Raw genomic sequence first — 25,496 nt, forward strand, 5'->3', positions numbered from 1 at the left:
CATGCATCACCTCTATTTTTTTTAGAATTTTATACCCCGTAGTTATAAAAATAGAGGGGGGGGGACATACTTTTTACGACTTTGAGAGCTGATATCTCAAAAACCGTTCACTTTAAGAAAAATGTTTTTTAGAAAACTTTATATCATTTTAAAAGACCTTTCCATTGATACCCCACACGGGTATGTACATCGAAAAAAAAAATTTCATCCCTCAGTTACATGTATGGGGGGCCCCACCCCCAATTCTTTTTTTTACTATTTAGTGTCATATTTTTGTAGCGGTTCATACAACACATATTCCCATCAAATTTCATCACTGTAGTACTTATAGTTTCCGAGTAAATCGGCTGTGACAGACGGACAGACGGACAGACGGACAGACGGACATGACGAAACTATAAGGGTTCCGTTTTTGCCATTTTGGCTACGGAACCCTAAAAATCGTGTTTGTTTGTACCAAACACATCTTACCGCGCGCGTCTTCATTCACCACATACTTGACAAACATCACAGACCTAAGAATGTTTAGACAGTACGGACCGCGCTTCGGTTTTGTTCAAAATGACGAAACTGGTTAGGGTATTTAACGAATATTGTTCACAATGACGACTTTAAGTTTGTATTAGGGTAGGGAGGGTAGTTAAGAATTCCGACTCGGGATCTTTCGGTTTAGGAATCACTTATTCGAATAACGGAATTTGTAATGCATGGATGGTAGATTTTGTTAGAGAATGTCAGTAACGTAATTTTGAAATTTGGTTATTTATTGTTTTTAGGACAAATTATATTCAGAGAATAACTTTTTTTTACATTAATTAAAAATATATTTTACTTGTACAAAAATAGGTCAGTCCTTTGTTTATCAAATTGTATCGCAGTACAGCTTGGTCTTAATTCTTGGAACTGGAAACAGGGTGATTCAAAATGGCCGCCACGACCTGCTACAAACACTCTCGGGCAAGCCGGCAGCTCAAGGACGCATGTGCAATAAAATCTGGGCTCGAATCGAAGGACCGCCAGTCCTCGGAACAGTCTGATTCCGACCTTGGCGCTGGTAGGGCGCTTCGTGCCACAGTGAGCTTGTAGGGTAGTTGGTTCTTTGTGTTGTTACCTTAGTGTGTCTAGATTTTTGCAATATGGATTCAGTTACTTAGATAGTTTCGCGATATAGTCTTATTTGAGTGCCGTTTAGTAAAGTGCGGGTCATTTCACACTTAGTTCGCGGAAACTTTGCTTTACATATGCCATTGCAAATCTTTCCATAGAGAGGGTAGTTTAGTTTTTTGAGGGTAGCTAAATTATAACTTCGGTTACATTATTTTTGTGCCTGTTATTGCGATTGCATTTATTTTTTAATGTAATTGCGAGCAAACGGATATCCTTGAAGGCTTTACATGGGCCCGGGCGGGGTGAGGTAAGGTGCAGGGGGGGGTTCCAAAATGGCGGATACGACCTGCTAACTTTAAAATAGTTGATTCCTGTATTGCGCATGTCCAAAATTGGCTGGGGCTCGGCCTAATTTGGTGAAACTAAAGCCTTTCGGAACTATTCGGAAGTCCGACGGGGAAGTGAGTGCGCGTTGGCAGCTACCTGTAGTTATTTCAAAGTTAATATAGCTAGTGATTTAAACATTTTACTAGTTATAATAAAGTGACGTCTTAATCCAGTTGTACGAAAATTAAATGCGAATTAGGATTACCTAAAATGGTGCGAGCGCCAAGTATAGTACAAGTAATGGCTATTAATCTGCGACATTTTAACGTGGCTGCTGCGTCAAAAAGGCGACTTAACTTAGTAGGAGCCTCTGTGAGACCAATCAAATCTGTGGGTCCGAAACCGAGGCCACCTAACGTTATCGTGAGTTCAAAGCCTAAACGGTTCAAAAAAGAGCACAAACCTGATGATCCATTTCAATTATTCGTTAATCGTTTTGGGAAGTTAGAAATAGAGTGTGCGAATCGACCGCGACGCAACTTAGATCGGAATCCAAAAATATCTTCAAGTAAAGTTCATAGCTTAGCCAATAAGGATAATTCGCTTGCTAAAGACACTAAATGTTCAAATCAGGCTCTCGCAAGTGCAGCACAAATAAGAACCGAAGAGGTAGGACAAGTTAAATCCCGTTTCAAATCTTGTGAGCAATTGATAATGTCAGATGTGAGGTGGGGGAGGCGCAAGCAGTACATAGTCGTCCTGTTTGTAGCTTAAACATTTTCGTCAAAATTAACTTTTCCCCTTTCAGTTAGTAGATTAGCGTAGTGCACATAGTGTAGTGTAGATAATGTGCTACCTTATTTGCTGTATCTTTTGCGTATTTATTAAAAGAAAGAAAAATAACATAGTTCAACACATATACGCGCTAGTTATAGTTTATGTCGTGGAAAAAAATATGTAACGGCCCTAAGGAGATGGATGTGGCGGTGAGTTTTTTTATGTTCATATGTATTTCTTGTTACCTGTTCTACAGCAAAGCTATGTAACTATGAGTGAGACATTCGCTACAGTGTCAGCACTTACCAATATTTTTAAAATTCCAACGTAATTTGACATACAAATGTTCACACACCCTCATCTTATTGAAACACGTCACATATCTATTGTTATCGACAAGTCAGGTGAAAAACGAAAATTAGTCTCTAAACTATTCCGTCACGAGTATCTCCTTCTCTAGATTTCCAAGAAATGGTAACGATGGAAACGGGTGTTCGCGTGAAACAAAAGGGGGTGTGTCTTGCGCGCGCATCTCACAGGAGCCTCTATACGTTCTATAGCTCTTTCAAAATGGCCGCCGCGTACTGCTTCGAAATAACCGTCGCTTTCGTTTTGTGTACTCGAATATGATAAAACTTTTACAGCATTTTTTAGTTTTTAGTTTTGTTAGTTTCATTGGTTACATCGCGAGTTCAAAATGGCGACCGTGTACTGCTAAACAGCAATAGGAACTTTCGTAGTGTCCTGCGCGCGCATTAAAAGGTATTTTTTCTCGTGAATTTCAAAATGGCGACTGTGCCCTGCTAAATTGCAATATCTAGCGTCAGTTTTGGTAATACCGTGCGCGCGCAACCGACCTTATTTTTGACGAATTTCAAAATGGCGACGCTGCACTGCTAAACATTTCAGTTGCGCGCGCATAGATATTGGACTAGCCTTTGTTCTTGCAAGTGTTAAGAGATCAAACTAGCTCAGAGCTTGGAAGTAGGTGGTCGCTTGCGATCAGAAGTAACTTACAAATCATTTTAAAAGTCTTTTAATGACACCGTTGTCAAGGTTTGACCAGAAGCTGTTCCCAGAAGGTAGACTTTATAGAACACTTAAAGTGTACGTGCGGTTTTGGACATTCATTGGAGATGGAATTCCGAATATATTGTAGGTGCTGAACACTATGTTTTAATAACTGTTGCTTATCTTATGTTTAGTTTAGCATGTCGCTGTTTGTGTCTTATAAAATTGAATAATTGCTGCATGATTACAACTGTGCTATATGTACTTTGCTTGAACTGTGAAGCTATTTTCGATTACTTCATACAACGCTTTTACTTTTCGGCAAGAGTTGTAGCTGAGTCTTTGGTCACTATTCTATGTGTTACTGTTTCTTGATGTTAAGTGGTAATTTCAGTTTTGTGTATGTTATCTTCCTCAAAAATATGTGTATACATTTTTAAGGTCACCTTTTGTATAACAAAACCTTTTTCCAAAATGCTTTTTAAAACTCAACCAAGAATTGATTCGGTGTGTTCGTCCCTCGAATAGTCCTCAAAAAGTGGGCTTTTTGTGTGTAAAAATAAACTAAAAAAAACGAACGGTCGTATTTAATATCCTTTGTCCGATGTAACGGAAAATTCAAAATGGCGGCGGTGTACGGCTACACCATTTCACTCGGCAGCTTCGGATTTGAGGTGCGCGCGCACCTCTATAGGGCTCTTCTTTGTGCGTCGAACAAGTATTCGTTATTCAGATCTAGGTCGTCGAAGGTGCTAGTCGTGTGAGCCTCTGAGCTGGCTTGATCATCCTAAATTATTTGAAACGTGTATTCAAATCATAAAATTGGATTTAAAAAGATAATAGTTCCGTGAAAATTACTTTGTGATTTTTTAAAAACGAACGGAAAACAAAATGGCGGCTGTGCACTGCTACGCGGATTACCCTGCGCGCGCATCCAATGAGGCTCTTCTTTGTTCTTAAACGTTCTCGGGTATTCTAGTACTGACTGCACTAGTGGACGGTTGTGTTTGAACTTTTCAAAATAATTAAATGACTTAGCTTCTGTGATGCCTCCAATAGAAGATGTTATAATCCGTGGTTTCTTTTTCATAGTTTTCTTTTATCTTTGTCTTCATTTATTAGAAGTTCTTTTAAACAGAATACATATTGTCAATGCGCGATTCAGAATTCGAAATATTTAAAAAGGAAATAGTAAGTAAAGGAAGTCCTTAGTAATTTTTTTAATGACTTCTCTGATTGGATTGGATTTGTGCGCGGTTACGTCCTTCGGTGATTTTCAAAATGGCGACAGTGTACTGCTAACAATTTTCACCGGTAAGTTTTGAATTTAAGATCCCCGCGCACTGGAACCTGGGTAGTTCTTTGTTTAAAAACATCTACTTATTCGATTAGTATCTTAATAGAAAGTGGTGAACCGGGCCGACTTGAAAACGAGACTTTCTGGATTGGTGTCAATAGTCCCCTAAATATTCTATCAAGTTTCATAAAATTAGTCATAGTTACAAATTATTGGCTCATTTGCTCAATGATGATAGTGTGCTCCAAAAAATTAAAAGGTTTTTCCAAAAACGAATTTCGTATAAATTCCAAAATGGAATGATTCTGTTATGTAATGATGGATGTTATGTAACAGCGCGCACATTCGTCCTTGGTGATTTTCAAAATGGCGCCGGTGTACTGCTAACAGTTTTCTCGGGTCGGTTCCGGATTTGAGATGCGCGCGCAGTCGAGCCTGAGAGTTCTTTGTTCGTAGCTCGGGTACTTGGGTACTTGATTCAGAACCGTGGAAAGTGGTGGACGTTTGACATGACTCGACATGGACTTAAAACAGTTCTTTGTTTGAAATCCTCTATTCGTTTGATCTATTCGTTTAATATCTTTGAAGACGGTGAAAGGGGCTTATAATTGACAATTTATCTAATTAGTGCAATGGACTCCTAAATATTTAATCCTGTGTAAAATTGGTTTTGGTTACAAGTTTTTGACTCATTTGCTCAGTGATGATATTGTGCCCCAAAAATTATTGGTTTTTCCAAAAACTAATTTCGTATAAATTCCAAAATGGAATGATTCTCTTATGTAATAATGGATGTTATGTAATAGCGCGCACACTCGTCCTTCGGTGATTTTCAAAATGGCGCCGGTGTACTGCTAACAGTTTTCTCGGGTCGGGTTCGGATTGAGGTGCGCGCGCAGTCGAACCTGGGAGTTCTTTGTTCGTAGCTCCGGTATTTGGGTACTTGATTCAGAACCGTGTAAGGTGGTGGACCTTTGACATGACTCGACATGGACTTAAAACAGTTCTTTGTTTGAAAACCTCTATTCGTATAATATCTTTGAATATGTTCAACGGGGCCGATTCGGAATTGTGAATTTATTAGCTTAATGCAATGGTCTCCTAAATATTTAATCTAGTCTCAAATTAACCAGTGATGATATTGTGCCTCAAAAAACTCAAAGGTTTCCAAAACCAATCCTTTTTACAAACTTGGCGGAAATTCCAATATTTCGATGTTATGTAACTTCGCGCACATTCGTCCTTCGGTGATTTCCAAAATGGCGCCGGTGTACGGCTAACAGTTTTCACGGGTCGGGTTCGGATTTGAGTTGCGCGCGCAGTCGGACCTGGGAGTTCTTTGTTCGTAGCTCGGGTACTTGGGTACTTGATTCAGAACCGTGGAAGGTGGTGGACGTTTGACATGACTCGACATAGATTTAGTCTGTGTTTGAAAACCTCTATTCATTTAATATCTTGGAAGGTGGTGAACGGGGCCGATTTGGAATTGTGAGTATATTTGTTCAGTGCAATAGTCTCCCTAAAAATTTAATCTTAAATTGGTCTTAGTTACAAGTTTCTGACTAATTTGCTCATTAATATTATTGTGCCCCAAAAAATTTAAGGTTTTGCCATATCAATCCTTTTAAAATCGAACTTGGTGGAAATTCCAAAACGACGATGTTATGTAACAGCGCGAACGTTGGTCCTTCGGTGATTTTCAAAATGGCGCCGGTGCACTGCTAACAGTTTTCACGGGTCGCGTTCGGATTTGAGTTGCGCGCGCAGTCGGACCTGGGAGTTCTTTGTTCGTCGCTCGGGTACTCGGGTACTTGATTCAGAACCGTGGAAGGTGGTGGACGTTTGACATGACTGGACATGGACTTAAAACAGTTCTTTGTTTGAAAACCTCTATTCGTTTAATATCTTGGAAGGTGGTGAACGGGGCCGATTTGGAATTGTAAGTTTATTTGTTTAGTGCAATGGTCTCCTTAAATATTTAATCTTTTATTATTTAATTTAATATTTTATTTTAGTTTAGTTTCTGACTCATTTGCTCAATGATATTGTGTGCCAAAAAATTTGAAAGGTTTTAAAGTGAACTTTGTGGAAATTTCCAAATTATGTAACTGCGTGCACATTCGTCCTTCGGTGATTTTCAAAATGGCGTCGGTGTACTGCTAACAGTTTTCATGGGTCGGGTTCGGATTTGAGTTGCGCGCGCAGTCGGACCTGGGAGTTCTTTGTTCGTCGCTCGGGTACTTGGGTACTTGATTCTGAACCGTGGAAGGTGGTGGACGTTTGACATGACTCGACAAAGACTTAAAACATTTTTAAATATTGGTGCAGTGAGGAGTCATTGATTAAATGTATAGTGAATCAAGATTGAAGAAATTATTCTTCATTTGAAGTTTTGGTAGTGCGTTTTGCAATTATTAATATCCAATTAGACTAAATGTTATATTGTGGGTGAAACACGTGAACTCTTTTTTTCAAAAAAGTACCGATGATAAAAGCTTTTGTTTAACGAAATTCGCAAATGTCTTTTTTCATCTGACTCTAGTCTGATAATATAAATATAATATTTAATCTAGTCTCAAATTGTTCTTAATTACATTTTTTTACTCATGTGCTCAGTGATGATATTGTGCCCCAAAAAACTTACAACGTTTTTCCAAATACATTCCTTTTAAAAATTCCGAAATTGTGATGTTATGTAACTTCGCGCACATTCGTCCTTCGGTGAATTTCAAAATGGCGCCGGTGTACTGCTAACAGTTTTCTCGGGTCGGGTTCGGATTTGAGTTGCGCGCGCAGTCGAAACCTGGGAGTTCTTTGTTCGTAGCTCGGGTACTTGGGTACTTGATTCTGAACCGTGGAAGGTGGTGGACCTTTGACATGACTCGACATAGACTTACAACATTTTTAAATATTGGTGCAGTAGATTAATCAAATGTATGGTGCGTGAATCAAGATCGAAGCAATAATTTTTTAAATTGAAGTTTAGTAATGAGTTTTGCGATTATTAATATTCAATGAGATTAAAAAGTTTTGTAATGTCTTGTGAATATAGTTACAAAAAGTGAAATGTTTTATAGAATAACATTTTTATCTTAAATACCACTGATTAACAAAAAACAGAGCCTTTGTTAACCAAAACCGAAAAATGTCTTTTTTCATCACGATAAGCGCCGCCATTTTGTTATTTGTTCTGCCGAGACTCTGAAATTCAAAATGGTGACTGTGACTAGAATTTTCATGCGCGCTCATGAAAGCCTTTGATGAAGAATTTTTAAAATAAATTAAACTTATCCATCGTTGTCGATGAGATTCCGAACTGACCAAACAGTCTATGCCCACTGCGAGATTGGGCTGCAGTTGTTTTTTAATTACCTAGTCAATTTTGTGCAACGTTTCGAACTTCTGATATTACCGATACAACATACAGTTGTCTAGCAATTCGCATTTGCAACAACTAAACCAATGTGACAGTTCAACTAATTTTGCTTCACAAATGACAAATAAATAATTCAACTTCAACGTTTCATTCAAATTCATATCCAAGTATTTTTTTTACTTTTGAAACAGTACCATAGTATTGCGATACTGTTCATTTTGACGAAGATTATCTGAATGCAAATAAAATGAAATGAGCGAAAACGTGAACGCGAATATTTTACGAAATAAACGATTTTATCATATTAAATCAAGGCGACATTAAAAAAAGGATAGTTTAATTAATTTATTTAGCAATATTACACTTGCGTGCATTTAAGCACAGTCAGTGTCGTAATGTCAGATCCCAATCGGCTACCAACTGGTATTTTATCGGCTTATGTAGAAACTGAACCTTATTTAAGAAACTAGTTAGCAAAAGTACTCATTATTATTTGTGTCCTGAATTTGACGAAAGCTGATTAGTCAAGTCTGGGATTAAGCTTTTTAATTTTAAGGCTAGCTTTAATTAATCAGAAGCTAATTAAGGTTTATAATTAAAAAACAGTCTTGTTGAATTTGTTTTTTTTTTCCGCAAATTCACATAAATACTTAGAGAAATTGTCCTTTAACATATGCTAGATCCTCTCGGAAATTGGCTAGTAGGTAGGTTGTAGCAACCTATGTATGTTGTTTATTGGTTGTCTATGTAAACTAGTTGGCTCTCTAAACTAATCAAAATCTTACTTGTTTAGTATTTGTATTTTTCACTAACCTTATACTACATAGACAATAGACTAGGCATAGTTTCATCCGCGTCCTATTTATCTTATTATTTACCCCTTATTATTTATTTGGGTTACGTGGCTTTTTATTCGTAAAGGAATTTTCATCGGTTCAATAGATCCAGAGATTATCCCTTCTCACCTAACAAACTAATATTACAAATTGTTTCACAGGAAATGTTGATAAAATACTCCTTCAATCACTTAATTACAAACTATAACATAGCCAGACGGATTAATTTATTAGGACAAAATCCCTTTTAGGGTGTACCCTTTGTCCAGTGCTTCGCCTATAGAAATGGCCGTGATTGGCGCTCAGTAATTAAGCTTTCAGACTGTAGGGTTGATACTGACCGGTACCTGTGTATATCTATTTGTACATAAGTCTGGGAATTGAGGGGTCTGTTAAAATGTGGTACAGGAATCGATATGTCTGGTACGGACTTTTTTTTTGTTTGATGAAAGTGGGTGAGCTTTGTGTGTGCAAATGTAAATTCAAATTGTCGTGATTGTTTGTTATTCTTTTACTGAGATATGTTTTCAAATTGATTGATTGAGTTAGGACTTCTTTTAGACTACAGTTAGTTTTTCGGTCTAATAACATATACATAGTTGTATTGTATTGCTTTTATTATAATAAGCGTGACGCCATATGTTTAGATCGCAACTAATAAATAAATAACAACCATTATTCTCAATTTGAATACGAGCACCAATATTTAGGTTAAATACCACCTACTTACACCCATTCAAGTATTAAGAAAAAGACATTTCAATTTTACCAACACGACCTTGTTCGGGCAATCTCAACCCACGTCCGTTCTCGTCGAAATCTCTTACGTAAATGACGGAGTTCCCTTATACGTCACGGCGGCCATTTTTCAAGATGTCGGCTTGTAGAAAGGAATTTATTTGCCTAATTAGTTATTGTCTTGGATGGAAATGAGGTAGATGGATCGTTGTGAATATGATATGGTGATTATATTGTAGTAAGTTATACAGATGTTTGTTAAGAAAGGTTTAGGTTATAAAGATTATGATGACGTTCAAGATAGATAATGAGACACATGTTATCAGTTAGCTGGGGAGTTTGTTCAGCAATTATTTTCCGTGTGAAAACAAAGGGAGAATGTCGTAATATATAATAAGGCGCGTTAACTTTTAAAATATATACTGGTTTTCTGCCTAATTCATGTGACTTCTTTCTAATTCTTTGACTATGTAGTCAAAGAAATGATTCTTTCACAAAAAATATTTTCGAACTGAAAATGTAAGTTCGAATTTAATTTCAAATCGGAAAACCTCAATTTCTCGTCGATTATTGGAAACAAAACAACAATTAAAACTATTAATAACTTGTAGGAACTACAAAGCGTGGTTATTTATACATAGCAGGATAAACATGTATGTATCTATATGTATATTCTGGGTTGCGGTTTTGCCTTGCAAATTAGTAGGTACGTGTAGCCTTCTGTGTGTCAGTAGTGGCGATGTAACCCTATACATTATTGTTATATAAGGATGTTTGTGACCTTCATTGATCTGACGCCTCTGTCGTATTAATTACTCTTTGACAACTTTTTTGCCCGGATTTTGAAGGTTGAATATGAGAGCTAACATTTTTAACTTTGCTTGACTGTATCTTATCACTAGCTTCCGTCAGCAGTAGCCCTAGCCGTCATCGGTAAATGGGTTATCTAACTATGAAATAGTTTTTCAAATAGGTCCAGTCTTTCTTGAGAATAGTGCGTTACATTGTGCACTATTTTTGTTAAGCCTATTTTCTTACATCCTCTTGTGTTACAGATTTATTATATAACATTGATTTTTGATGAATTCATCAATCTGTTTGCTAATGATAAAAAGAACGGCGAACAGCATTCATTATTCTACAAATATGGGTCCAAAATTACGTAAGGTGCATTGGGGCAATTCCGACAGAAATTTCTGCAAGATGACTAGAGGTGAACATTTCACTTGATTATTCGGGAACGCTCTATTGTACGAGTCTTACTGTTTTAGTTCTGCATACATATTGAAAAGCCTTTGAAAAGATTACATTATCTTTTTAAATATATCAGTTGATTTGCTAAAGAAAGTGTTTTAAATGAAGAACCGTATTTTTGGGTCATATGGATAATTGCGAACTATCGCGGGGTAATTCCGGAAGAGCTCAAAAGTCGCTTTTATTGCATTTCAGCTAGAGTTTACATTTCATTATACATCGTTATTACCCCATAGATTTTGATATCGTAAGTTTTTCTATAAAATAAGCGTTAATTTGAATTCTTATAACTTTGTATTTCGGAATTACCCCAAAAAAGCCGTGATGTTCAGACATATGTGACAGTGGTTCTCAACATATCATTTGAGATTTTAGGAAATTTAAAATTGCATGATGGATAAACAAAGTTATTTTTAGGTACATACTTATTTTCTTAATGTATTGTATAGAATGTCAATAATAAAATAAAACAATAACTCAGTGAGATCAACTTTTATTTTAATAAGTACGTAACTTCACATTGAGTAATGTGGGTAACAATTAGAATTATTAAAAAAAAAACAAATTATAGTAACAATCCTTAAACATAATTATTCAATCACATAAAAATCAAAGACTTTTTGATATTTTTTGGCTACTCTTCAGAATCTTCCGGTAGTAAAATAAAAAATAAAAACATAAAAAAATTAAAACACAAATGTTCTTTGAAGCCAACTACAGTTAGCCATCGCAACAAATACACATAATATCAATAAAAAGAAGTAGGTATGCATTTAAATAAAACTATTTTTACCGATTTTATCGCGGTTATGTTATTTAATCCTGACGTTTCGGATCCTTTACAGCATCCATGGTCACGGGCAGACTTAGGTGTTGGTTGTCTTGGTATTTTAGTTGCAAACAGCTACCCTAAATTTTGTTGATATTTGATGTTTGCAAATAAAATATCAAGACGACCGACATCTACGTCTGCCCGTGACCATGGATGCATTAAAGGGTCCGAAAAGCCGGGATTAAATAATATTACCGCGATAAAGTCCTTAATTTAAGTAGTTTTATTTAAATGTCTAATATTCGTGTGTCAGAAATCAATACGTAGGTATGCAACTAATCTAGAAGGTTTTTGGTATAAAGTCAGTCGAAATAAATAGTGTCTTCATCATGGGTCAAGTAATATTCTTTGTCTTGTTCTCGTTTTCTCCGTAATTCTATTTTCTTTACTACTAATGACTCTGGAACTTGGTCCGTATCTTTCTTTTTAGGTTCAACAAAACTGAGACGTTGCTGTCTTCTGGACGTTTTTAAGAAGTCGATAAAGTACAGTAATTGTTCTTCATGTTTGCTTATGTTTTGTATGAACCCAACATAATATTTCCATTTGTTTCTTATAAAATACCTGACAAGCACTGTATCATTTAAATCATAACGTTCCCTTACAACGGGGCACTTTTCTGGAATTCCACATGCTAATTCTTTATTCTCCGTTCCTGGTGGCTGTAGTTTAGGTACAGGTTTGGGTTTCTTTGGGATATTCTGCAATCTGCTCATTTGTCTTCTTCACCTGTTGCAAAATAACTGATTCCTTCATTTTCCATCTGATTTTCTTTACCTTTGCTTTTCTTCCCAACACCTTTGCCTTTCTTAGAACATACATTATTTGTACTTTTGTCAGCGAGTGCCTTTTCATTGGTTATGTTTTTATCGTTTTTCATCTTCATAACACACTTCCTATCTTTTCTTGATTTCTGTAAACTTGTCTCCTCCTGGTGAAAATTAAAATTGTCATCGCAGTCTTCCATCAAGTCTTCAAAATCGTTACAATCAATAATATCAGAATCGCTATGATTGCTGATAATATCGGATATACTTGTGGTATCAGAGGAAGGGTCCCGTTTACGTTTTCGTTTATCATTCGCTTTACTGGTTTTAGTTGCAATTTTGTTACTTTTCGTTTCTTTCACTTCTTCTAGAATTTTCTTTCCTATGGCTGCAGTTATCACTTCCGCACCTTTTGTAACACGTTTTTTTTTTGTTGGAGCACTATTCTTTTTATCCTGCTGAATTTTCCTCAGCAATAATTCTTCAAATGAGACTGATGGATCGAGTTGAAATGGGTTTTGAAGTGGTACTTGCGATGCTTCCTTTATGACTATGTTTGATATTATATTTATTTTGGATTTTGTTGGCTTCGAATTCTGCAAACATGCTGGTACTTGGCTCGGGTGTCTGGCTTCAAAAGGTATCATTTGGGAATTATTTCTTGATTGTGCAGATAGCAAGGCAACGTAATTATTGCCTGTTATTTCAATCGTTTCATTGACTGCTGCAAACTGATTGTTGAATGATTCAATGCATATTTTTTTGAGTGACTTTGGCTGTTTGAGTGTGCGGGCAAGCAAAGTTTTCTTGTATCTTTGGTACGCGTCTGGATCATATTTGTCAATAGGTATGACATGTGCATTAAAAGGGTATATTCCAGCCTTTTTAAATCCACTCTTTATAACTTCGGGGTTCGTTTGTTGCCAAGTATCTGCCATAGTTTGTGCGTTTTTTGGCATTTTCGTACCAACGTTTCTTCTCTGCCACTCTACCAGTTTTGCATCCCATATTGCTTTGAATGATTTAAATACAGATATATCAAGCGGTTGCAATAAATGTGATGTATGTGGGGGTAATTTGAGGATAGTTACATTATTTCGGACCGCTAGCTCCACAACCCTGGCATCGACGTGAGTTGAATGCCCGTCGTAAATTATAAGGGCTGGTCGCTCTTCGCCGAGACTTGGGATGAGTACTTTTTCGAAATAATTATGAAAAATGTCTGTTTCCATCCACCCTTTAGCACTTGCAGCATATGTTAATTCAAAATCGTAATCACTATCGTTAAGATCAGCCATCCATTGGTCCCAAACAAATTTTCCTTTAAAAACTATTAAAGGAGGCAACTTTCTACCACTGGCACTCGCTCCTGCTAACACAGTGATGTTTTCTTTTCCACTTCCATAGGTGGTCCTCGCACATGGCTTATTTTTTTGTCCGACCACTTTTGTTTTGGTCGGATCCAGACACAATGACGTCTCGTCCAAGTTCCAAATCGAGTTTGGATTTTCTACAAGGTTTAAATCATGCAAGGTCTTCTTCAGCAAATCAAAATATTCAGAAATCACGAATGGGTCTGTCATTTTACGTCGCACATATTCTACAGGTTGTGCTTTTTTTATTGACAAACCGCGACGTTTTCTGAAGTTAATGAACCAATCTGGTCCAGGTGTGTTATTCTTAAATGGTGTCTGAATATTGTTTACGCGCACATACTCAGCCACAATCTCCAAAATCTCTGATCTTGAGAGCCCAAATCCCCATTTCTCCATGACTATGATGGTGCTTGCTAACTTTTTTTCGTCTTCTAAAGGTAGAACAATGGGTCTACCTGCATTCTGCCTAGTATCTTTAGTTTTGACATGGTCATGAAGAGTGGTCATTGGGATTTTGTATTTCTGTGCAGCAGCATATGCGGTAAGCTCCCCGTTTCTTACCTGCTGTATGGCAGAGGCTAGATCTTGAGGAGAGTATGACTTATTTTTCTTTTTTAAATAAGTACGAGGCATGATGACACTGAAAAACGAAATAACTTTTGTCAACACAAAAAATTCAATAACCAAGCAATGACTGAGCAAAAAACTCTGGTTTTGAAATCAGTATCCACTATAGGAGATTCTGAGAGGCGTGGTGGTGTATTTTTTGGGGGGCGGAGGGGGGGAGAAGTGGTTGTGACTCTACTCCCTCACCACTTCTCACAACCACCTTTTATGGAAAGAGATTTCAAAATCCATTCCAAAAATATAAGTAGCATCGCCGCCATTATGGTACAAAACAAAGTTAAGAATTTTAATTAACCCCCGACCGAAGTTACAGCAAACTAGATAAAAGCACTCCCAACTAATTCACCATTCACAGAAAAAAACAAGATCGGTTCAGCCGTTGGGCAGCTATGATGCCACAGACACACCTCACACACAAACACGCACACATACAGAAACTTAAAACTTATAACATCCCGTTATTTTTGCGTTGGAGGTCAAAAGTATGAAACACTTTGAGAACTCCTGAGAATTATGGTAGGAAAACATAAATGGGGTTATTGCGAAACAAGCACGTCGAAATAAACCCGGAGGGGTAAATCAGAAAAATAATAATAAACACAGTTGAAACCTTATATTCCGAATATTATTAAGCAAAAAACAACAACCTATCATAAAAACAAACAAATATTGAAATAACTTACCAGAATTTCGAGAAAACGATGTTGGGGTTATTACGAATCACTAAATTTTGGCGCGAAATCACTTCTCTTGAATAATTTGACGATACTCGCGTGTCGCTAGCGCGAGCGGCTCGCGACGTCTGTCGCCACAAGTAAATCAAAGATGGCGCTTGGCCTAATGTTGCCGGCTGGAATATATTGCTGCGTTTGGTAGATTTTTTGCCTTTTCGGAATATACCCATTTTCGAAATTGCCCCAATGCACCTTACTTAAATGATGTAAACTGTTGCCCTTTATGAAAACCCGTAGGTCTCACGTAGGCTGAGGTTTATGTAACAGCAGATTCTTACGTAACGGCTGTTTCACGATCAGCCTCCGACTGTCGTCCCACTCGCGAGATCTGCAGATAAACTGATTTATTTCTACAGAAAGATTCATTCATTTTGTAATAGGATTTTGTTGGGTGCATTGGCACATCTTTTTGCAAGATTTTTGAAAAGTATAGTATATATTTCAATCTCATCATATTATCAGCCTTTTACCATTCACTGGTGAACAAAGGTCCCTCTCAATGAGTGCCAATCACCCCGGTCTTGATCAGCCTAATCCATCCACAACTTGATCATCATCTCCTGAGCCTTTTCCTAACTATGTTGGGGTCGGCTTCCAGTCTACTACTTGATCCACCTTCTTCAAATTATCCGTCCACGGTTTACCAGCCATTATTTATAATTTGCAAGACACCACCTAGTGTCACACACAAAGCTTTCCTTTTTTGGAAAGTGCTGTTATATCTACCTACTCATTCCGATATCATTGATTCAACTCATAATTATGAGTTGAAATACCGAAAATGTTTGATGACTTTATCCTTCTTTATGTGTCCACTTTTTATTGTGACTTCTTTTTTCTCTTGTTTTAGTTTTTTTTCTAACCTCCTTCTTCATTTGTTACAGCGAACAATCAATCAGCAGCGCCAGGGCCTCCGTGATGGTGTACGACGACGGCCTGAAGCGGTGGGTCCCCTCAGGGTCCAGCTCTGGCCTGTCCAAGGTCCACATCTATCACCACACGCAACACAATACCTTCCGAGTTGTCGGAAGGAAATTGAATGATCACGAGGTTAGTGACAATAGATATGTTTAAGGTTTCTGGACGGACCACCTTAGATTTTGTTCATATTTAAAATAATATTTCTTATGAGATGACGGCAAATACCATTATAGAAGAAGAAAACACACTGCACCGCCTACAAATCAAAGTGGGAAAACAGCATAAGAATGATATCTTGTTAGCATTTGATTGGATAAAATTATGTACAAACCAATATGTTAAGGACATTGCTTATCAATTCACATGTCCGCTTTTTAGAAATTTTCAATTAACTTCCATTTAATAGAGGATGTTGCTTTATTGACCTTAAATAGACGCCGTACTGCTTCTGGGATTTATTTAAACTTGCCATGATTAATGGAACGTTAGTCCCGTGGGAGCAACTTCACACATTTGGATAAACATGCATAGCCTTAATCAATGAAAGGACCATCTAACTCTGAGAGATTTTTTTCAAATCGGTGCTGTACTTAAGGAACTTAGTTTGTGTCTTCACTCTTCAGCCTTATAAGACCTATGTTTTTTTTTACATAGGTGGTGATAAACTGTGGAATAGTTCGCGGCCTAAAGTACAACCAGGCGACGGCCACGTTCCACCAATGGAGGGACGCGCGTCATGTATACGGCCTCAACTTCTCGTGCCGGGAGGACGCGGACAGCTTCGCGCGGGCCATGATGCATACCTTGGAGGTAAGGGAGCTGGTACAGTGAGAACAGGGCTCAGGCTACGTGCCGCCAATGGAGGGACGCGCTTCATGTGTATGGCCTCAACTTCTCGTGCCGGGAGGACGCGGACAGCTTCGCGCGGGCCATGATGCATACCTTGGAGGTAAGGGAGCTGGTACAGTGAGAACACGGCTCAGGCTACGTGCCGCCAATGGAGGGACGCGCTTCATGTGTATGGCCTCAACTTCTCGTGCCGGGAGGACGCGGACAGCTTCGCGCGGGCCATGATGCATACCTTGGAGGTAAGGGAGCTGGTACAGTGAGAACAGGGCTCAGGCTACGTGCCGCCAATGGAGGGACGCGCTTCATGTGTATGGCCTCAACTTCTCGTGCCGGGAGGACGCGGACAGCTTCGCGCGGGCCATGATGCATACCTTGGAGGTAAGGGAGCTGGTACAGTGAGAACACGGCTCAGGCTACGTGCCACCAATGGAGGGACGCGCGTCACGTGTACGGCCTCAACTTCTCGTGCCGGGAGGACGCGGACAGCTTCGCGCGGGCCATGATGCATACCTTGGAGGTAAGGGAGCTGGTACAGTGAGAACACGGCTCAGGCTACGTGCCACCAATGGAGGGACGCGCGTCACGTGTACGGCCTCAACTTCTCGTGCCGGGAGGACGCGGACAGCTTCGCGCGGGCCATGATGCATACCTTGGAGGTAAGAGCAATGTTTCCGGGGCTGCGGCAGTTCGAAAGAGTTACCGTGGTCCTGGTACATGATGGGTTTAAGTCAGTAGGACTCTGACACTCCCTCACTCTTTAGTACGAGTCCCGAGTAATGTTTGATGTAAGATAAGTATGGATTACCAAGGGATATAGGGTTGTCTGGGTAACTGGGTTGAGGTTGTCAGATTGGTAGTCGGTTCATGTAAAACATTAGTACTCAGCTTGTAGAAGTAAGACTGGGAAAATGTACCCCAACACACAAGGAGCCAGGCAGATGAAGATATATGATGACTTTTGTAATAGTTCGGGCTACAAGTCAAGTGCAAGAAAATCTGACCTCTTTTGTGAGCGTAGTATATTTTGGAGAGAAACTGAATACATAGAAGAAATTATAATTGAGTCGTCGTCATCAGTCTGTGCTCTGTTGTTGTACTTTAATTTTCCAAATCCTGATAGAAATCTTAAAAATGCTCTCAAGAGACGGTTTTCTATTTTCAATTTCAATTGTCAGTTTATTCACTTGCACTACCTTAACTCCTATTTTCTCCCCATAGATCCTGGCGAACAAGCCGGCGGGCAACTCGGCGCCCCCTCCGCCGCAGCCGCCGAACCCCCCCGTGCCTTACAACGGGCACAACAACGCGCACACCTACGACGAAGACATGGGGTATAGGTAATATTGTCATTAGGATAAACCCTGGGTCCCTTTCTGAGGATAACCAGAGGGTCTCCTTCTGAGGATAACCAGTGGGTCTCTCTCTGAGGATAACCACTGCATCTCTTTCTTAGGATAACCAGGGGGTCTCTTTCTTAGGATAACCAGGGGGTGTCTTTCTGAGGATAACCAGAGGGTCTCTTTCTCAAGATAACTAGTGGGTCTCTTAGGATAACCACTGGGTCTCTTCAAATCTTTGAGGATCCTTTGAAATGAGGACTTGGGGATTTAAGCTCTGCATTGACAGGCTGACAGAGAGGACAGAGAGGGATGAAATAAACTTGGGAACATGGCAAGAAGTTGTTAGGTGTAAGGTGTAGGAAATATGCTTTAGCAGATTTAAAAAAAAAATACGCAGGACACCAGTCTTAGTTAAATTTACCAATTCAAGGCGTCCAAACATATTTTTTAGTAATTTTCCTTTTATGCTTTTTATTTTAAACAATATTTCATTAGAATCGGTCTAATACTTTGTGGTGAGGCTGTAACTGAGTCCTAGTAATTAAAAATTAGAACCACAGCCTAATGACGCTATAAGGTGTTAACCGCTAACTTTGTCCGATCAGAACAATGACCCGTGAGGACGCGGCGATATTCCAGCAGCCGCAGTACCACGCGCCCCACAACCAGCAGCACTCGCAGTACCACGCCGCCACCAGCCAGTACCACGCGCCGCATCATCATCATCAGGTTAGATAACATTCCCAATCACTCACTCATAACCTTGCACTCACTAACTCACTCGCTGATCCGTAGCGAGTGAGTTCTCACTCATTCATAACCCTACACTCACTCACTCATAAAACTACCACTCACCCACTCATAAACCCTGCACTCACTCACTCATAAACCCTGCACTCACTCACTCATAATCCTACACTCACTCATAAACCCTACACTCACTCTAACCGTACACACATTCACTCTATTCGTACACTCATTCACTGATAACCTTATACTCATTCCCTCATAACTTTATACTCATTCCCTCATAACCTTACACTCACTCACTTATGCATATCACAACCACAGTCCTACTCAATTAACTACTATTGCAATAATGTTATACTTACTTACTGGTTTAATCTTAAACCCTCTTGTTTTGTATCAACTCACACTCATGTTCTTTCACTCACCAACATCTCTGAAAAAAAAAACCTTAAATTTAACCATTTAACCAGGGCTATAATTAGTACATATTAAACAACTCAACTTATAACTATTAGGAATAAAGTTATTTACCATACTTTTTGGTATTTCCTAACACACTCTTTTATATTAAATACTAAAGAAAAATAATTTTTCAGGTACAACAACCCCAGCAGCCGACTCCTCCCGCGCCGCCACCGCACGGAGTGCACCACACTTTGCCGCATCAGCCGAGCCAACCCACGCCTGGTCATCATCGCACTAATAGGTGAGGGTTTTCTTCCAACCCAATATGAAGCTTTTGTGAGGGAACTGCTCCTCACACTCGAATAAACGTAGCCTCATCATCTTCCGGGCTTTTTCCCAACATGTTGGGCCAGCCTTTTGGTTGGACCTAGAATCGAAACCACGCACTCATACTTCAGAGGTTGGATCTTTACCCACTTGGTTAACACCAACGACATATATCGGATAAACATAGCATATAAACACGATATGATATGTCAGTATTGAAGCAAAGCCTAGTTGACAAAATAATGACGCAAGCTCCATTGTAATAGTAAATTGTGAGTTTTGATGTATTGGAGTGTTGTTTTGTCGTTGATAATTTCTTGCAGTCGTCATCTTCAATTTAAATTTTGATTCATTCATTAGCTTTAGTACCTTCGAAACACGTTAAAACTAGAACCATGATAATCTATAGTGCGGTGTTATCTTTAGTTTTCCTGCTAGACTTTTTGACCTCTGTACATAATTACTACACTTACTTTTTGTTGTTATATAAATGTGATATTTGTCTTAACCACAGTGCACCGATGCCTCCAAATATGTCTCTGTCGGCGGCGGCGACCGGAGCGCCCGCCCCTCCGCCCGTGCCGCCGCATCAAAACCTACCCCCACCGGCTAATGTAAGTACCAACATACATACCAACACTTCTCTGAAATGAGATAGGCACAAAAATAACTTACAGTAAAAATCATCATGATCAAACAGCATAACATACACCTAAGACCCGATTTCACCCCTAGTGGGCCCCGCAGGGTCTAGGCCCGCCGGGGCTGCGGGATTCTTCGAAAGAGTTACCGCGGCCCTGTAACATAAAAGGCCTACGATGGAACATGATGAATTTTTAGTCAGTAAAAGTCTGTCACTCCCTCAACGCTGCTAACCCACAGCGGGACAGGGGTTATTTGATGATTTTTGCCATCAATAAAAAAAGGCCCAAGTTTACTGACACTGATTTTCACGTGCAAAAGTTAACAGTTGTAACTGAATAACTAGAAATCTATAGGACTTTGAGCATCCAATCTGACTGGGTGTAGTTGAGAACCAGTATTTTGCTTGGAACGATTGCCTTTCTGACCTCATCTGTCCAGTAGTAACATTGGTCATCAGATTTTCTTGGTTCTAACTACTCGCAACGACTTCTAAACATGTTCAAATGACAGCTAGGACACACCAATTTAACGTGAGAAAGAATTAGGAAACTATCATGTCTTAGTTAATGGTAAATTTTTGTTCCAGGGTCCGCTAGCGCCACCGACGCCGCCCGCCGCTCCACAGCCACCACCAATGGTTAGTTTAATTTCACCCGACTACGAATTACCCCCTTTCATTCTAGAATGTTCGGACGCTGTGATTGGCCCTGTTTTCAGGGGGAGGAAGGAGGGAGAAGACGGTACATAATATATATAAATGCCCCGCTCTTTATACATATGTATATCCTATCAGTTCAATCATTTGCGCTTTAAAACATAATTTTCGTAGTCGGGTCTATTCTTAAGTTAACTATATATGCCAGAAATTGTATGTTATTTAACTATTATATATCCTAAGTTTTTGTGTGTATGTTTGGTGGGTGCAAGCGATTGGTGCTGCTCAATATCATCCAGAAAACATAGTTTTCGATGACCCCGCAAAGCGGGAGATACTCATGGAGGGAACCCCATGTATAATAACGGCGAGGCATGGTGTTCCCGTCGCTGTCTGACATACCTAACATCCAATGGGATCGAAGAAAACAACAGCTGAGGATATCCAGTGGCTGGACTATAATCCCACTCTTACTTTTCGGAAATCCTGAAAATTGGCACTAACTGACACTGCGTACAAGACCTGCGCAGTTGCCGATTTGAAATCTCCCATGTCCTGCCAAAGACGAGCTATCGAGCGATGGCTTCTAGTCTTCTGACTTAAGCTGTCACACTTTTGGCAGAGCGACACCTCTCGTAGACAAGTCCTAGACGAAATCTGCGAGATCCAAAGCTTTTATCTCTAAAGGTACCCAACTAAACTGGTTCAAATCTACGTGGAATCCCACTCCGAGCTGGGACGACATAAAGATTGGTTCCAGTGGAGGGGGTTTCCTTTTGAGATTTTCGGCGGGAAAAAGTGTCGTGCAATGTTCAGAGCGATCCATGTGGAGCTTTACGTGTAGTTGTTTGGCCTGTATTAGTTCTAAGATTCACTTATACGTTCTTAGCAAATTCCCGTATGAAATGTATGGTACCAAAATAGTGTTGTAAATAGAATTAGGTGCGAATGTGTGGCTGTGTAAATATGTAATTAGAATTAGAAGTTATATATGATTTTGTAAATAAAGTCGACGTAGCTTTACTTTGCCGTTCAGTCGTTCAGTCAAACTGAGCGACTGAACGGGTATTGTAAACTTTAGCAGGTGCAGACCGTGGTGACTCAGGTGTCTTCTGGGCCGCCGCCGCCGCCGCCGCCTCCGAACGGCGGGGCCCCGGCTGCTCAGGGCCCCGGGGCCCCGGTGACAGCGGTGGGCCCCGTGCTGTCGGCGCCCGTGACGTCACCGCCGCCGCCGCCCCCGCCGCCCGCGCCGGCGCCTCCACCAGACGTGTCGGGATTGGCTGCTCAGCTACAGCAGGCTAGGCTTAAGAGACAAGCTAAGGTTAGTTCTCTAGAGCTCATTTTCCTTTTTTTGCAAAATTGTATAAATATTGGAAAATATAGGCGAGTTTTCAAATTCGATTTCTTAAATTCGGTATTTGACAGCTAGTCAAATTCAATACTTTTATGAACTTTCAAAAACGGTTACTTACTATGCAATTTGTATGAAAATGTGAAATATGACATCACAGATTTTTCATATTACGCTATGTACTTATTTTCTTAATACAACGATAAAACAATGAATATATTTTTTCCATCAACACTGTAAACGAAAGTGTCATGAATTTAAGATGCTTTGCCTAATGAAATGTGACCAAGTATTTTATATTTTGGACCTAGTCAAATAAATTGTTGCTTGATAAAGTATATTTTGGACATACTTAAATACCCAATTATTGCGGCAGTTCTTGCTTTCATCTAGCACCTTTAGTGGGCAGACGATAATTCAACATTTCCTTCTCCAGCAAACGAACGGGCAGTCCCCGGCTTTACAAGCGGAGGCGGCTTCGCCCCCGGGCGGCGCGGAGCACTCGGGCTCGTCGTCGTCGTCGGGCGGCTCGCGCGCGGGCACGCTGTCGTGCATGATGAACGAGATGGCGCGCACGCTCGCGCGGCGACGCGCGCATCTCGATAAGGCTGAGGTATGTGTACTGTACACACAATTATAGGTCACTAGCTTTTGCCCGCAACTTCGTTCGCGTGGAATAGTGACTACCAGCAGATTTTTGATTTGACCAATAGATGGCGCTATATGTCCGGAATAATTTTTTTTTTTTCTCAAGTTTCAAACTATGTCTGTACCAAATTTCACACAAATCGGTTCAGTAGTTTAGGCGTGAAGAAAAGACAGACAGACAGACAGAGTTACTTTCGCATTTATAATATTAGTTTGGATGTACACAAATGTGTAACTCAATAAAACTTAACTAAATCAAATATACACACAACTACACCCACAACTACACACTCCACACTATTCTGTACACTGACCTATACACAAATTGTAACTATACAACATCTGTATGACTACACACTGTGCACTCCTATATAAAAACAACTATAACCTATACACGTGTCAACCTATGATGTTAGATCATGCACATAATTATGCACCCAACTATAACCTGTACCTATAAACCGTGCAGATACCAGACTATACACTTAAATAAACATCATACACAGAACTATACAAATACACTTTACATACAATTATATATACTATACACAAAACTATATAAGTACTCTACTATTATAAACTATTATAAACTTCTTTCCCCACAGGAATCGTCAACAGACAACTCGGTGAACTCGACGCCGATGAAGACATGGGAGCGATCGGCGACGCTGCCGCACCGACTGCCCGCCGCATGTAATGGCAACGCTTGTGAGTCGCAACGCTTTCTCTTATGTTGCTCATGTATTATGTTGGGTGATTAGATAAGTAATGTAGATCAAATCAATTCAAAGTTGGCTGCAAAACAGCGCTTTCCGAGCGTCACAAATTTACAAAAGACAGCCCCCAAAACGCTCACCCTTCACTACCTCCTACGTGTTTTTGCTGGAAAAAAGAAGCGGCGCAACAAACTCCTCAGCAACACATGTCTGTCTGTTGGTTAAATGACCCTTTCAACATAGTTTTATGGAAACAATGTCTATATTGCAGTATACAATTTGCAAGCACCCCATGCCATACCTAGATTTTATGACAGTGAAAAATTAAAATGGACCTTATTGAACGAACGTCGAAATTAATGAACAACATTTAAACAAATCGTTTCTACCGCTGAAAATTTCTATAGGTGGTTTTAAAATTTTTAAGGAATTGATTTTCTATTGTCTTATTATAATTATCAGCACACGAGTGGTATGGTAAAGTTTAGTGGTCCAAAGTTGAACTGCCCACGAAAATAAGTCATCCTAATAATTGGGGTTTTTGGATATTGAACTTTATTATAACGTGTTAGGGTGTAGTTTACTAGAGGAATAAAGCATTTATGTAGAACACTGTGATATTTCGCTTAATTATACCTCAACGCCCAACATTCTACATAAGTCTAATTTTTTTCACGTTACGGCTTTTATTTTATCATTTATATAAAAAATACCATATTCATAGCAGCTGAACTTGCTATCCGCAAAAACTTGTACACATACAAAACTGAACTCTAAAACCATAGTAATAAGTATGAAAATGGTTTTTCAGCAAATTCTGAAACAATAGCACAACAGCAACCACAGTCTCCGCGCTCCGTTCGCAAAAGATTCGGCTCGGCCAGTGAAGAGACTATACTTAAGGTAAGATGAGTTTTATTATCGGCCTAGCCTTTTCCTTAGTTGAGATTGACTGTGTCGGATTACCGTCCCATCGAATATAAAGGAAAGAAAGTGTACCTGTGTCTGTGTGCACTATATCCTGCGCAGCTGGTTCTGTTCTTCTTACATGAGAACAGCCACCCTTGCCGACAATCTACTACGGTACGATGCTACGATATAATTATTTTGTTTATTTATTACACAATATAAATATAGAGTCGTGGTGGCCTAGTGGGTAAAAGACCAACCTCAAGTATGAGAGCGCGGGTTCGATCCCAGGTCAGGCAAGTACCAATGCAACTTTTCTAAGTTCGTATGTACTTTCTAAGTATATCTTAGACACCATTGACTGTGTTCCGGATGGCACGTTAAACTGTAGGTCCCTGCTGTCAGTGAACATCCTTGGCAGTCGTTACGGGTAGTCAGAAGCCAGTAAGTCTGACACCAGTCTTACCAAGGGGTATCGGGTTGCCCGGGTAACTGGGTTGAGGAGGTCAGATAGGCAGTCGCTTCTTGTAAAGCACTGGTACTCGGCTGAATCCGGTTAGACTGGAAGCCGACCCCAACATGATTGGGAAATCGGCGGATGATGATGATTACAAAATATAAATAATTGCAGCAAGTGAACGGCGGCAACGAGGGTGGCTGCGTGTCAGCAGCTGAGTGGGACGCCTTCAAGCAGGAGATGATGCGCGAGATGCGACACCAGCTCAACCAGATTAAGAAGGAGATCCTCGACGGTACGTCTTTATTTTTATTCTCATAAAAAGTGTCCTATTTCCTACCTCACAACAGTCTTCAGCAAAATCGGTTTAGCCGATCTTTAGTTATCAATATCCAATATATATAACTAACTTGACTTACTTCGTTTATAAAAATGGTCTGCAAGGAAAATTGTGATTATTATTA

General features: G+C 39.5%; 2 protein-coding genes across 2 annotated transcripts in view; one reads left to right on the top strand and one right to left on the bottom strand.

Annotated features, from left to right (window-relative positions):
- LOC110382381 (protein enabled) overlaps nt 1-25,496 on the top strand; it is a 62,786-nt gene that overhangs the window by 28,094 nt on the left and 9,196 nt on the right. Inside the window, exons 3-14 of the mRNA XM_064042456.1 lie at nt 15,944-16,109; nt 16,635-16,790; nt 18,048-18,166; nt 18,775-18,898; nt 19,516-19,625; nt 20,166-20,265; nt 20,883-20,933; nt 22,033-22,272; nt 22,739-22,915; nt 23,556-23,658; nt 24,478-24,569; nt 25,207-25,327. Of these exons, the coding sequence (XP_063898526.1) occupies nt 15,944-16,109; nt 16,635-16,790; nt 18,048-18,166; nt 18,775-18,898; nt 19,516-19,625; nt 20,166-20,265; nt 20,883-20,933; nt 22,033-22,272; nt 22,739-22,915; nt 23,556-23,658; nt 24,478-24,569; nt 25,207-25,327 (1,559 nt within the window). The remainder of the gene's footprint in view (nt 1-15,943; nt 16,110-16,634; nt 16,791-18,047; nt 18,167-18,774; nt 18,899-19,515; nt 19,626-20,165; nt 20,266-20,882; nt 20,934-22,032; nt 22,273-22,738; nt 22,916-23,555; nt 23,659-24,477; nt 24,570-25,206; nt 25,328-25,496) is intronic.
- On the bottom strand, nt 11,201-15,254 carry LOC110376747 (uncharacterized). The gene is made up of 2 exons (XM_021335325.3): nt 15,009-15,254; nt 11,201-14,338 (listed from the first exon to the last, which is right to left on the bottom strand). The coding sequence occupies exons 1-2, from the start codon at nt 15,227-15,229 to the stop codon at nt 12,268-12,270; spliced, it is 2,292 nt and encodes a 763-aa protein (XP_021191000.3). The 5' UTR covers nt 15,230-15,254; the 3' UTR covers nt 11,201-12,267.

Source organism: Helicoverpa armigera, chromosome 28 (genome assembly GCF_030705265.1).
Source record: "Helicoverpa armigera isolate CAAS_96S chromosome 28, ASM3070526v1, whole genome shotgun sequence".
Lineage (NCBI taxonomy): Eukaryota > Metazoa > Arthropoda > Insecta > Lepidoptera > Noctuidae > Helicoverpa > Helicoverpa armigera.

Coding starts and splice junctions, on each gene's coding strand:
- LOC110376747 (XM_021335325.3), bottom strand. CDS start 15,229: ATGGGTATATTCCGAAAAGGCAAAAAATCTACCAAACGCAGCAATATA. Junction 14,339..15,008: donor ATCGTTTTCTCGAAATTCTG/GTAAGTTATTTC, acceptor TTCGTTTTTCAG/TGTCATCATGCCTCGTACTT.